This window comes from Archocentrus centrarchus, chromosome 1 (assembly GCF_007364275.1).
Source record: "Archocentrus centrarchus isolate MPI-CPG fArcCen1 chromosome 1, fArcCen1, whole genome shotgun sequence".
NCBI classification, from domain to species: Eukaryota; Metazoa; Chordata; class Actinopteri; order Cichliformes; family Cichlidae; genus Archocentrus; species Archocentrus centrarchus.
In genome coordinates, this window is record NC_044346.1 from 24253289 (window position 1) to 24268280 (window position 14992).

General features: G+C 46.1%; 1 protein-coding gene across 3 annotated transcripts in view; it reads right to left on the minus strand.

Annotated features, from left to right (window-relative positions):
* Window positions 1–14992, minus strand: part of LOC115788997 (phospholipid phosphatase-related protein type 5-like) — a 68670-nt gene that overhangs the window by 26271 nt on the left and 27407 nt on the right. For all 3 annotated transcript variants that reach the window (XM_030742143.1, XM_030742158.1, XM_030742151.1), the window contains exon 3: window positions 11011–11199. In XM_030742143.1, coding sequence (XP_030598003.1) covers window positions 11011–11199 — 189 coding nt within the window. The remainder of the gene's footprint in view (window positions 1–11010; window positions 11200–14992) is intronic.

The following is a 14992-nucleotide window of genomic DNA, read 5'->3' on the forward strand; positions in this document are numbered from 1 at the left end:
GCCAGTCCTCTTCTATTCTCACTATTGTTTCCCTTCATCACTTCAAGACTCAAAAACAGAACCATACAGATTTTCATACATCAAGCGCTCTGCCTTGATAAACTGTGGCATAACTGGATAATATGGTCTGTATCCATGCTGCCCCAATCCTCATCTTTCTGTCACATGGAGTTGCATAATGCATGAAGGTTTTTTCCAAGGTTTAACAGAGAGCAGCAAGCAAACTTGGAATAGAACCTCATGTTCCTTCATTCCCTTCCTTCATTCCCCCCCATTTTCTGGCAGCCCTAACTCTCGTTTTTTTTTTTTTTTTTTTTTTTTCATTTTGCTCATTTTCAAACCTCTATTTTCTAGTTTGCGTTTGCTGTATTTTGAACTCTCTCTGTCTCTCCATCTCTCCTCTCAAAGAGTGCCCTCGCTTTGCCTTCTCACAGTTTGAGAGGCTTATATTTAGCAGCATTAGAATGGAGCTCTCAAGGGCAAAAGTATTTAGCATTATGCCTCTGACCCACATAAAAAAGGTGGAGAAATAAACCTCTGCATTCAAAACTTCATTCATTTGCCGCACCGTCGTGCGTGTGTCGGTGTGTCTGAGTCTCCACGTGCTGTGAAAGCTCACACTAAGCCTGCAATTACCCCTGGATGGATTGCAGTGTGATATCAACACATGGATACAAGGTCTCCATTACACAAAATGTGCCCTCAAATACACATTCACACACACACACACACACACACACACACACACACACACACACACACACACACACACACACACACACACACACACACACACACACACACACACATATAATTAGCAAATGGTTCAAATAGCACTTCACCTTGCTCTTTCAGCTGGCTTGGAGTGATAATTAAAATGAGTGCTAAAATGTCACCTGTAATGCATTTGGTGCATGTATTGCACCTACACAATGCTACAGACTTTACAGTGTGTGTAAAAACAGAATTAGCTGCAGTTGTGGAGAGTCATAGAGATCGCCTGTGGCTACTCTGACTAGTACTTAGATCCGAGCACTAGTGCATGCGCGCGCACACACACACACACACTGCTTCTATCTTCACACACAAAAATGGTTTTCAGTGGCTGTGGAGGAGATGTGTGCCGTCATCCACCCACACACTTACTTTCACTGATGCACTGAAACCTACAGCATTTTTGCCAAGTACCACACAAGTGCCTTTATTTCACTCACCCTCTCACTTCCTCTCAGTTTGTCCCTTTAGTATCGTGTAGCATTCATGCACCACACACACACACACACACACACACACACACACACACACACACACACACTGATGTGTGCGTTATTCGGTTTTTAGATGTCTTTTGAAATGATTTCCACTGCTTTTCAGGATCGTAAGCTTCACGACAGACAGGTCAAAGAGATAGGATGGGTTCTGTTTAAACTTGCACTCTAGCAATTTTAAGGTCAAACCTAATTACAGTGCAAATCAAATTTTCACCAAGGCTAATGTGTACTATTAACTATTGCTTACTGTGATAAATAAAAAAAATGTGAAGGACATGATGCAAAAACAAATACAAAATATGTTCTGAAAAAAACTCTCATGCTTAGTTAAAAAAAAAAGAAAAGAATAAAAGAAAGAAGTAAATGGTTACTGAAACTCAAGTGTGCCCTGTGGACTTTTCTTTTCTAAACAAACAAAACACGTTTAAATTCATGGTCACACACAAATGTGTCGATTAGATTTTCTTACTCATAAAGGAACTGAAAACCTGGAGTATTTTATATTCTTCATGGCGCAGGTTCAACAAGATGCTGGAAACATTCCTCAGACATTTTGGTCCATGTTGACATGACAGCATCACACAGTTGCTGCAGATTTGTTGGCTCCACATCCATGATGTGAATCTACTGTTTCTGGTGACTGTGGAGGCTATTTGAGTACTTTGAACTCACTGTCATGTTCAAGAAACCAGTTTGAGATGATTTGAGCTTTGGGATGTGGCATACTGTAGCCATCAGAATATGGGTACACTGTGGTCATAAAAGGATCATCCAAATGTCACAGCAGAAATTAAAACTCATCAGACCAGGCGACATTTTTCCGATCTTCTGTTATCCAATTTTGTTCATCTTGTGCGAAATGCAGCCTCAACTTCCTCTTCTTAGCTGACAGGAGTGGTGCCTAGGATGGTCATTCTGCTGTAACCCATCTGCTTCAGTGTTTGACCTGCTGTGCATTCAGAGACACTCCTCTATACACCTTCCTATAAATAAGTCTCCTCTGGTATGTTCACCCACAGAACTGATGCTCACTGGATCTTTTCTTTTCGGACCGTCCTCTGTAAACCCCAGATTGTTGTGCAGGAAAATCCCAGTAGATCAGCAATTTCTGAGATACTCAGACCAGCCTGTCTGACAGCAACAATTATGCCGCATTCAAAGTCACTCAAATCCCCCCCCCCCCCCCCCCCCCCCCCATTCTGATGCTCTGTTAAAATTTCAGTAGGTTGTCTTGACCATGTCTACATGCCTAAATGCACTGAGTTACTACCATGTGACTGGCTGATCATTAAAAAAATAGCCAGTCAGCTGAACAGGTGTACCTAATGAAGTATTCAGTGAGTGTGTGTTGCTACAGCACAGCGTCGTGTAGATCAGTGGAAATGTATAGAGTTATTTCCAGGAATGTGTACTGCAGGGTAGGGAACACATTCCTGGAAATGAAAATAGTAAGATGAATTATATAATGATTATGTCATGAAACTGCTGTGGCAGGCAGGTAAAGAAGCCCCAAGCAAGACTCAAATGATGAGGTGCTCAGCTTGAACTTTATCTTTAATAGCAAGAACTGAGGAATATAAACACGGCTGGTCAGGAGCCAGCAGAACAAAACACTAAAACTCACTTCGACTTGACCATGAACATTAAGCCACACAGCTTAATGTTCAGCATGCTGCCAGTGAGAGTAAATCTTAATGAAGTTTGAATTCCTGAGTTGTGCCTGTGACACTGTCTGACCTTACATATCTAGCTAGATTAATAAAAATGTATCCAGCTGAGCAGGTCCCTACTTCAGGTCGGTTGATTTGTTAGTGTGTTATTCTAAGCATGTAGCACTGGCTGATAGAAATGCAACATGAAAACAATTTCAGAACTTTAGATCGCTTTGAACGGTGATGTTGTCATTTGAACAGATTTTGGCTTTATGTGTGATACAAAATATAATAAAAAAAAAAAACATATATAATGTCTTTTATAAAATTTTAAAAGACATGTAATGTATGACTTTACAATCCTGTAGAAAGGAATTTGTTATACTCTGCTCTGCAACCTTGCCTGAAATGTATTATTACATAATTGCCAGTAAAACCTTACATATCAGCACATATCCTAAAAAGGAAGACATTTAAAAACAATGCTACGCTTTCCCCTCACATTCCTGAGTGGGCCTTTTCATGCACGCGCACATCTGATGATTTTTTTTCTCTGCTTATTATGTAGATGACTGAAGAACTTGTGTAACACAATTGACATAATTTTTGGATCAGAAAGTATAATATGCACATTGAATTTAGGAAGACTAATGTGTTTCTTTGTTACATTACAAATATTTTTAATCTCATTACAGTAATGTGTTATTTTGTAAGGCGTCGCCTGCTTAAAAGCTGTGTCAGCCAGAGGAGCAACTGCCCTGAGTGCAACACATGCTCTATCTTTGAGATAACCAAACTAAGCATATTCTTTGACAGATTCACTTAAAAGTGGTGCAAAGACATTTACAGGCAATTTTACTAGTTATTAAAGGAAGTACCTTTCATCTTCCAAAAACTGCAGTAAACTGTCTGCAGTGGCTCTGGAGGGAGTTTGGCGAAGTCAAAAAAATTCATTCTAGGGGATTTCATTTGGGTTATTATAATAAATAAATGGGCTCTAATAGGAAAAAAGCTTCTGAGATGCATTATGGGAAGTGTAGGCTTCAGCATTTCTAGAGCTTCAGTCGCACTAGGGACTAGATGTCAGAATATCTGTCCTCATTATAAGGAGGTACAAAATGTCAGGACTCGAGGAGGAAGAGGACACACAAGCGGTGGCTGATGAAAGCAAGGTGCAAGTTTATTTACAGTGATTGATAAAGGTGCAAAGACAAGGGGGTCCAGGAAGGCGAGGGGGGAGGCGGTTGAAGCGGGTCGAGAGGCTGAAGGAATTCCCAGGTGGTGAGGGGCCAGCTGTGGTACGGCGTGGAGCGGCGGGTTGACGAAAAGCCGGGGTTTCCGAAAGGACGAGCAGGAACTGACACGGGGATCTGAAAAAGGAGCGAACACGAAGAGCAGGTAAGTAATATACATCCACGAAAGCGAGAGTCACACCAGAGAGCCGGTACTAACTGAGAAGTAGTCAATGATCCAGCGAAGAGTGATGGTCTGCTGGCAGCTTAAAAAGACCCTGCCTGATGGCTTGATCCGTAGCAGGTGTGGTGATCTCCGCCCTAGGGAGGCGGAGACACCGGAACCTCCGCTGTGGCCCGCAGGACAAACACACATGTATACAGACACACACACACGCAGACCCTCCCCCTAGGTTATGACAGTACCCCCTCCTCAACGGGAGCCTCCTGGCGACCGAAACTTCTCGGGATGGCGCCGCCGGAACTCCCGCACCATGGCCGCATCCAGAATGTTAGCTCGGGACACCCAGGATCGCTCTTCGGGACCGTAGCCCTCCCAGTCCACCAAGAACTGATAACCCCGCCCCCGACGGCGGGCGTCCATAATGCGACGGACGGTGTAGATCCGCTGGCCATCGAGAAAACGGGCAGGAGGAGGTGAGGCAGCTGGAGGGCACAAAGGACTGGTGGCAACAGGCTTAAGTTGGGAGACATGGAAGACGTTATGGATGCGCATGGTACGAGGGAGTTTGAGGCGGACAGACACAGGGTTAACGATGGAGTCGATCTCGAAGGGCCCCAGGAAGGTGGGGGCCAGTTTCCTAGACTCGGCACGGACTGGAACATTTTTCGTGGAGAGCCATACCTTTTGGCCTGGTTGGTAGTCCGGCGCAGGGGTCCGATGGCGATCAGCGATGCGTTTGTTTTGCTCCTTCGTCCGAAGCAGAGCTGCGCGGGTGGACCTCCATAGCCGGCGACAGCGGCGAAGGTGATGCTGGACGGAGGGAATGGTGAGATCCTCCTCGATGGCAGGGAGGAGTGGCGGTTGGAAACCCAAGGAGGCCTCGAAGGGGGACACCCCTGTGGCGGAGGAGGAGAGAGAGTTATGTGCATACTCAACCCACGCCAAGTGGGAACTCCAGGTGGCCTGATTGGTGGACGCCACGCATCGTAATGCTGCCTCCAACTCCTGGTTGGCCCGTTCCGTCTGCCCATTTGTCTGGGGATGATAACCAGAGGAGAGGCTCACCTTGGCTCCGAGAGATGTACAGAACTCCTTCCAGACCTGAGATGTGAACTGGGGTCCCCGATCCGACACGATGTCTTCAGGAATCCCATGGAGCCGAAAAACGTGGGTGGTGAGAAGCCGGGCCGTCTCCAAGGCGGAGGGGAGCTTGGGTAGCGCAACGAAGTGGGTGGCCTTGGAAAACCGGTCGATAATGGTCAGGACCACGGTGTTTCCTTCAGAGGGAGGAAGTCCTGTGACGAAGTCCAGAGCTATGTGAGACCACGGTCGCTTAGGGGTGGGTAAGGGCCGGAGGAGACCTGATGGAGGTGACAGAGAAGGTTTATTTTGTGCACAAATGCTGCATGCTGCCACGTACTCACGGGTATCCTTAATCAATGTAGGCCACCAGAAATAACGCTGGAGGAAGGCCACAGTGCGATTGGCCCCGGGATGGCACGTGAATTTGGCTGCGTGTCCCCATTGCAGTACGCGGCTTCGCACTCGAGAGGGAACATAAAGGCGGTTGGGGGGTCCCGTCCCAGGATCTGGTTCAGTCCGTAGAGCTGCCTGAATGGCGGATTCGATCTCCCAGGTGATGGCTCCAATGACGCAAGAGGGAGGCAAGACAAACTCTGGCTGCGAGGAGGAGTCCGTGGAGCTGAACTGTCGGGACAGAGCGTCGGGCTTGACATTCCGTGACCCAGGTCTATAAGAGATAGTAAAGTTAAATCGGGTAAAAAACAAGGCCCACCTGGCCTGCCGGGGTTTCAAACGTCTGGCGGTTCGCAGATAGGCCAGGTTCTTGTGATCAGTCCAGACCAAGAAGGGATGCGTCGCGCCCTCCAGCCAGTGCCGCCATTCCTCCAAGGCTAGTTTGATGGCCAGCAGCTCCCGGTCCCCTACGTCGTAATTCCGTTCTGCCGGGGAGAGGCGGCGAGAGAAGAAGGCGCAGGGTCGGAGGCTACCCATGGACTGTTGGGACAACACTGCCCCTACCCCCACGTCGGACGCGTCCACCTCCACGACGAATGAGTTGGATAGGTCAGGTTGGATGAGGATGGGTGCGGAGGCAAACCGACCCTTCAGGAGCGCGAAAGCCTCTGCAGCGGCGGGGGTCCATCTGAAAGGAATCTTGGGAGAGGTGAGAGAGGTCAGAGCATGGGTGATGGAGCTGTAATCTTTAATGAAGCGGCGGTAGAAATTGGCGAAGCCCAGAAAACGCTGCAGCTGTTTCCGATCCGCTGGCTCGGGCCAATCCAGGACCGCTTGTACCTTAACTGGGTCCGCCTTGATCTGCCCTTTACCAATAATGTATCCCAAGAACGCCGTGGACTCCACATGAAACTCGCACTTCTCCCCCTTCACGAACAGACGATTCTCCAGTAACCGCTGCAACACCTGCCGCACATGTCCCTGATGCTCCTGTAATGAGGATGAGAAGATCAAAATATCATCGAGATAGACAAACACAAAATGATTGATGAAGTCCCGGAGTATGTCGTTTACGAGGGCCTGGAACACAGCTGGCGCGTTGGTTAGGCCGAAGGGCATGACAAGATACTCGAAGTGGCCGAGGTGAGTGTTGAAGGCAGTCTTCCACTCGTCTCCCTGCCGGATCCGGACGAGATGGTAAGCGTTCCGGAGATCCAGTTTGGTGAAGATGGCTGCCCCCTGCAGGAGCTCAAAGGCAGAGGTGAGAAGTGGCAAAGGATATTTGTTGCGCACAGTGATTTCGTTCAGACCGCGGTAGTCAATACAGGGCCGGAGGGTCTTGTCCTTCTTGGCCACGAAGAAAAACCCTGCGCCCATGGGAGAGGTGGAGGGTCGAATCAGACCGGACGCCCGAGCTTCGGTGATATATTTTTCCATGGCATCCCGTTCCTGCGGAGAGATGCTGTAGAGGCGGCTGGAGGGGTAGGGCGCCCCCGGGATGAGGTCGATGGCGCAGTCGTAAGGCCGGTGGGGAGGCAGGGAAACAGCCCGGTCCTTATTGAATACTTCAGCGAGGTCGTGATAGATCGAGGGGACGCCGGACAGGTCAGGTGGGGTCCCCTCCCCCAAATCGGTGGACCGAGGGAGAGAGGGAGTTGCGGATCTGAGGCAGCGCTGGTGGCACCGCTCACTCCAACCCGAGATGCTGCGATTCGCCCAGTTAATCTGTGGATTGTGCAGTTGCAACCAGGGAAAGCCGAGGACGATGGGCGTCTGTGCAGAGTCAAACAGGTAAAAGGAGAGCCGTTCAGAGTGATTACCCGACAGAGTCACAGAAAGCGGTTGGGTCTTGTGAGTGATTTCAGAAAGCTTGGCGCCGTCCAGAGCGGAGACCAGGAGAGGCGTGGGTAGCACTGTGGATGGAACACCCCACTGCTGGGCGAGGGCACGGTCCATGAGATTTTTCTCAGCTCCGGAATCGAGGAGTGCCAAGACTGTGTGACTGCCTGATGGAAGATTTATCCTTGTCTGAAGCGTGAATCTGGGCAGGGAGGAGCATGCGTTAGCTTGACCCGCCAGTATCCCCACCATTACTGACGGGCGCGGTCTTTTGGGCAAACAGGGCATGACGCGATGTAGTGGCCCTTTTTGCCACAGTAGATGCACTCCCCCGCCTCCCATCTCCGTCGTCGCTCAGAGAGAGACAGCCGTGCGCGGCCGAGTTGCATGGGTTGCTCCTCCGCGCCGCAAGGGGGCGCCGTAGCCGAGCTGTCGTCCGCTAGGAGGCTCCTCCGGTCCGCGGAAACCGCCCGGCGAGGGGCATGCTGGGAGTTGTAGTTCCTCGGAGTCCGTCGTGCTCTCAGGCGGTCATCTACATGGATACACAATGAAATCACGGCCTCCAAGGACTGAGGCAAATCCCTAGTGGCAAGTTCATACTTGAGATCATCATTAATATTGTTCAGGAATACTCCCCTGAGCGCCTTTTCCTCCCAGCCGGCCTCCTCCGCGAGGATCCGGAAATCCACGGAGAAATCCGCCATGCTCTGTTGTCCCTGCCGCAGGCTGAGCAACTTCTGGGATGCGGATTCGGGGCTGGTGCCTTTATCAAACACCTCCTTAAATCGAGACAAGAACGCAGGGAAAGACAGATCGGGGTTTCCCCGTAACACAGCGTGCCCCCACTCTAATGCTCTACCGCGGAACAGATTGACCATAAAACCAATCTTTGCACAATCAGAAGCGTAGGCATTTCTCTGTTGCCGGAAAACGAGGGAACATTGGGTGAGGAAACCTCCACATTTCCCTAACTCACCGCGGAACACCTCCGGGATGGGCAGGGCTTTCTCCAACGCTACGGCGGGCTCGGTCGCGGAAGCCAAACCAGCCGGCGGATCTGTCGGCGGAGGGGATAAATCCTGGTGACGGGGCGTAGCGGATGACATGGTGGATTCCAACATACCTCGGAGATCGGCGAGCTGTTGGGTGGCTGCGCCCAGCTGACTGGAAACCAGACGGAGCATATGGTCGTGACGCTGGAGGGTTTCCTCTTGAATAGCCAGGGCCCGATGAACCGGATCAGCGTCCGCGGTGTCCGGTTTTGGCTGGATCATTCTGTCAGGACTCGAGGAGGAAGAGGACACACAAGCGGTGGCTGATGAAAGCAAGGTGCAAGTTTATTTACAGTGATTGATAAAGGTGCAAAGACAAGGGGGTCCAGGAAGGCGAGGGGGGAGGCGGTTGAAGCGGGTCGAGAGGCTGAAGGAATTCCCAGGTGGTGAGGGGCCAGCTGTGGTACGGCGTGGAGCGGCGGGTTGACGAAAAGCCGGGGTTTCCGAAAGGACGAGCAGGAACTGACACGGGGATCTGAAAAAGGAGCGAACACGAAGAGCAGGTAAGTAATATACATCCACGAAAGCGAGAGTCACACCAGAGAGCCGGTACTAACTGAGAAGTAGTCAATGATCCAGCGAAGAGTGATGGTCTGCTGGCAGCTTAAAAAGACCCTGCCTGATGGCTTGATCCGTAGCAGGTGTGGTGATCTCCGCCCTAGGGAGGCGGAGACACCGGAACCTCCGCTGTGGCCCGCAGGACAAACACACATGTATACAGACACACACACACGCAGACCCTCCCCCTAGGTTATGACACAAAAACTAAATCTCTGGAGTTCTGTTTAAATATTTTAACTTGAGCAGCAGCAATTGTATACTCGTACGCCCTAATTATATTTAAAAAAGAGAAGAGCAAAAAGGGAGAAGGTCTAAAGGGAAAAATCATCATGAACTGTCAAAGACAATCCACAGACTCAAGATCTGCATCTTTTGTTACAAGCATCTGTACTGTCAATCGAACGAGCTTATACGTTTTGTGTTTGCAGCTATAAGTCTGACTCAAATTTGAGAGAAAATTTAGGCGAATGTCTGCTTTTTTTTTTTTTTTTTTTTGTTCTAAACAAAGACTTGTGGGATGGAACGTTATCTTCCAGAAAAAGAGAACACAGATGCTCTGACTTTCAAAAAAGGCGCTTCGCTTTCCAGGCAAAAATCACACCACTCCTCTCCCACTCTGTACCCTGATGCTTGCAGCCTCCAAGCATTTGAGTGCACACTAGGCTCCACCTGTGCATCTGTGATATGCATGCTAGATACATAAACATGATGAAGCTGTTGTCCAAAATGTTCACAAATGACTCCTAATTTGATGGTAGTCTCATGCTAAACATCACTTATTACCAATAATCTTTGATGCATAAGTAAAACAGGCATTTTTTTTTAGCAGTAATTGTGAATTATAGACAGCAGATAATGATATATGTAAGTCTATAAAGTGTGTGTGATTATTTGAATGCACTTGTGATTATATGTGCACTCTCCCTAATATGTCTTTCTGCAGTAGATGTGTCATACTGCCAATTAATTGTAGGGCATCAAAAAGTCTATCCCTGAGAGACAAGGCAGAAGTCATGGCTACAATCTTTGATGCAGATTTGAATGTTTTATTATTAATGATATTCAAATGTACTGATGAGAAAGTGTGCATGCTGTGATTAACTTAGAATAATTACATGAATTATTGTCATTGAAAACTCATTAAGTGCGAGTGAAAATGCATAAATTCCTGAAGATGATTACTAAAAGCAAGCACTTTAACACTGATCTGTCTGATCTGCTGCATTATGACCCACAATATACAATTCTGTACAATTATTACACATGCTTCCATATGCATATTGAAGGAACAGGTGAAAATGATCAAACTGTGCCTTTCAGACACATATAAGGCAGGCCATTCAGCAGTGATATTTTATTCTGCTTTAATGCAGTGTGGAAATAAGGACAGACTTTCTGTACACTGTAGCTATCTCTGACTGCTCTATGGAGGACAAATATAGTGCCCGTTGCCATGGTTATGACAGAGAACGCAACCACACAAACAGAGCAGTGACACCACGAGGATGCACACCTACGCAATGCTCCTCTGTTTTAATCCATAAACACCACGTGTAGATGAGGAGGAACCATCCATGTGTGCATTTGTTTCACATGTTGTGGATGAAAAGCTTGTGTAAATGGACGTGCACAGTTGTCGCACGCGCGCGCGCGTGTGTGTGTGTGTGTGTGTGTGTGTGTGTGTGAACACGACGAACACCTGTGGAAGCATTTTTATTTTTTTTAAGTTGAAAACAGACTCACCGTCACAGTGGGTATGGCGGTGACGAGGGAGTAGACGAGGACAGGTGGAGCCTTGCTGTTTTCTTCTGGTCCTGGGTACGGCTTGGAGTAAGCTTTGTCAAAGCAGAAGAAGCCCTGGATGTGCACGGGGAACGTGTCTGTGTACTCAAAGTAGTACGCCAACAGAACGGTCCCTGCCATGATGACCAGCTGGAAATAAAACATATTGGTTCCAGCTTTAGGATTGGATCCACAGGAGAGTGTAGGAGTTGGGAAAGAAAAAACAGCCGGAAAGAAGAGAAGTGGAAAATATTGTCACGGTTTTTTAAAAAAAAAAAAAAAAAAAAAGAGGGGAGATTTTTCCTCCACAGAGCGAAAATGATGGATGCTTTCGTAATGTGTAAAATGAATCAAGTGTGCATGGAGAGACAGTGAGGGAAGAGGATGACAGGGAGGGAGGAAAGGAGGGAGAGTGAGGGAGGGAGGTAAAGATAGAGACGGAGGGAGGCAAATAAGGAGAAAGATAGATAGAAGAATGAGAGCAATGAGAGATACAGAGTGAGAGAGAGAGAGAGAGAGAGAGAGATCCCTTCAGCTGTGTCAGTATGCAAAGTGGGAGGGTAAAGAAACAAATGGAGAGCAATCAAAGAAAAAAAATGCTGTATGGAGGAACAGAATAAGAGCTGACGAAGGGCAGGAGAGGGAGTGGAGGGTGAGAGGCAGACAGGTGAAAAAGAACAGAACAGTGGAGATGGAACAGGGAAAGAAGGAACCTGGGCAAGAGCAGAGGGCATAAGAACAAGATGAATTATAAGCAGTATATATATGAGTGTGGATCTCTCCATAACTTTGTGTTATTCTGACATTTTTAAAATTTCAGATTTATGCAAAGCAAGAGCTATGAAGCATAAAATATGACCTTCATCTCTGTTAAAACATAAATAATAAATAAGCATTTCAAAGCAGATTGTATGCATGTGAGGGAGAAGACAGGAAGAGGCGATGATAAACATAGAACACATCAAAAAATGCAAGATATTCTCCCTAGATGAGACAGATGCACAAGTTCTAATTATTCATTTATACTCCAGTAAACAGCACACAGACGCCCTTTGCAGGAAAAAAAAAATACGACTGCTGTGCAAGCTCCTATAAATCAGTAACTGAAAACTGGAGGTGTGTGCAATATTAGCTTGCCCTCTGAGATTGGCCTGAAACAAAAACTGCAAATTAGAAAAAGAATATATGAGTTTAAATAGAGCAAGCTGCTGATTAGTTTCCACATAAGCTGCAGCCTAAATGCTTGTTAGATGGACTTGCATTGTGTGCAAAGGACAAATTTATCAGCAGCAAAACATGAGGAGCCTCTGCTGGCAGGCTGAGCTGGTTAACAGCTTCAGGGACAGTGAGGCAGAGGGTAAATAGTAGCAGTTTGGCGGCTGTCGCTAACAATTCATATTTTACTTTACAGAGGTTCTGGTATTTAGCATCTGGACATTAACAAAATATTATAAATATAAATTAACAAATTAATTCTGTGATCAAATACTTGTTTTTCAACCAAAAGAACAGGGTACTACCTAATAAATCAAAGCAGACCTTAAGCAAGGAACTGGACAGAGAACTAATAAACCAGCAACCTGTATAACATAGGTAGAATAATCGCATTATTAATTTTGAACTCCATTGCCATAATTTGTGGAAACATCTCCCCATCTTTCATGTTCTGTTAGTTCAAAGCTGTGAAAAAGGTCTGTCAGTCTTTCCTTTTTTTTTAAATCTAAAAATGAGACAAGAACAAGAGAGTCCTCAAAGTCATATAGCTATAAAGATCCACGTTAGCAACATTTGACCAGAAGCTAAACAACCAGTAAAGTGCAAAATGAATTGGCAGGCAACATCAGTCAAATACAAACTAGGATCATATAGACACATTTCATACATTACTAGAACAACACACTAGCGCTTGGCTTTCGGATCCAACTGTTATTTTGACTCCCTTTATTACTTATTTCCATATTTACTCCTAACTTTTGCTTTTGTGCATTGTTGGTTAGTTTAAGGCTCCCAAACTTTGCTATGTTACAAAATGTTTCAAAGCTCAGTTTTCTAGCTTCCCATGATGTCTACCACCAGAGATTCAGTAAGTGATAAACTTAGGCAGTATTATTAGAAAGCACTGCATCAATTTTCATTTTATGCAGATGATACTCAGCTTTACCTATCAATGAAGCCAGATGAAACACATCAATTAGTTAAACTGCAGGAATGTCTTAAAGACATTAAGGCCTGGATGACCTCTAATTTCCTGCTTCTAAATTCAGATAAAACTGAAATTCTTGTTCTCGGCCCCACAAATCTTAGAAACATGGTGTCTAACCAGATACTTACTCTGGATGGCATTACTTTGTCCTCCAGTAACACTGTGAGAAATCTTGGAGTCATTTTTGACCAGGATATGTCCTTCAATGCACATATTAAACAAATATGTAGGACCGCTTTTTTGCATTTGCGCAATATTTCTAAAATTAGAAACATCCTTTCTCAGAGTGATGCTGAAAAGCTAATTCATGCATTTATTACTTCTAGGCTGGATTATTGTAATTCATTATTATCAGGCTGTCCTAAAAGCTTTCTGAAAAGCCTTCAGCTGATCCAAAATGCTGCAGCTAGAGTACTGACAGGGACTAGAAAGAGAGAGCAGATTTCTCCCATATTGGCTTCTCTTCATTGGCTCCCTGTTAAATCTAGAATAGAATTTAAAATTCTTCTCCTCACATGTAAGGTCTTGAATAATCAGGCACCATCTTATCTCAAAGACCTCATAGTACCATATCACCCCAACACAGCACTTCGCTCTCAGACTGCTGGCTTACTTGTGGTTCCTAGGATACTTAAGAGTAGAATGGGAGGCAGAGCCTTCAGCTTTCAGGCGCCTCTTCTGTGGAACCAGCTTCCAGCTTGGATTCAGGAGACAGACACCCTCTCTATTTTTAAGAATAGGCTAAAAACTTTCCTTTATGATAAAGCTTATAGTTAGGGCTGGATCAGGTGACCCTGAACCATCCCTTAGTTATGCTGCTATAGGCCTAGGCTGCTGGGGGGTTCACATAATGCACTGTTTCTTCTCATTCACCTTATTTACTTTGTTTATACTCCACTCTGCATTTAATCATTAATTGATATTAATCTCTGGCTCTCTTCCACAGCATGTCTTTCTCTCCCCTCAGCCCAACCGGTCGCGGCAGATGACTGCCCCTCCCTGAGCCTGGTTCTGCTGGAGGTTTCTTCCTGTTAAAAGGGAGTTTTTCCTTTCCACTGTCGCCAAGTGCTTGCTCATAGGGGGTCGTTTTGACTGTTGGGTTTTCTCTGTATTATTGTAGGGGCTTTACCCACAATACAAAGCGCCTTGAGGCGACAGTTTGTTGTGATTTGGCGCTATATAAATAAAATTGAATTGAATTGAATTGAGTGTGATCATTTGGGTCGTTTGAAACTTGTTCCCATTTGTTTAGCTTAGTTTCCCCTCTGTTCTATTGAGATTTTCATTAATGAACAAAGGGGAGGTCTGTATACAACATTACACAACACCTATGTTGCAGGAGTAGTAGAAATGTTCTCATATTAGTGATATCTATAGTTAGTATCTATAGTTAGTGGAGCTTTAAAAGAAGAGCAGGCGAGAACTCCAAGTCTTGTAACTTCCAGTTTCTTACTGGACACTCATAAATAAATGGGGCTTTATGGAGCTGTAATAAATAAATGCACTCTTTACTGTAGATGAAATGCAGCCAATTTTTGGTGCAATGAGATTAATGGGAGGTAAACAGGCGCTCTGTTATTTCAGGAAATAGGAAAGATCATTGTTTGGTTGGTAAGCAATTTTATTGCGACCTATGCTTATATTTCATTGTGACCCTAGCAATTATGAGCAAAGGAGAAAGTCACATGAAGTTACACAGAAACAAAATATAATATGTAGACAGGGGGCTGGAAGGGGCAG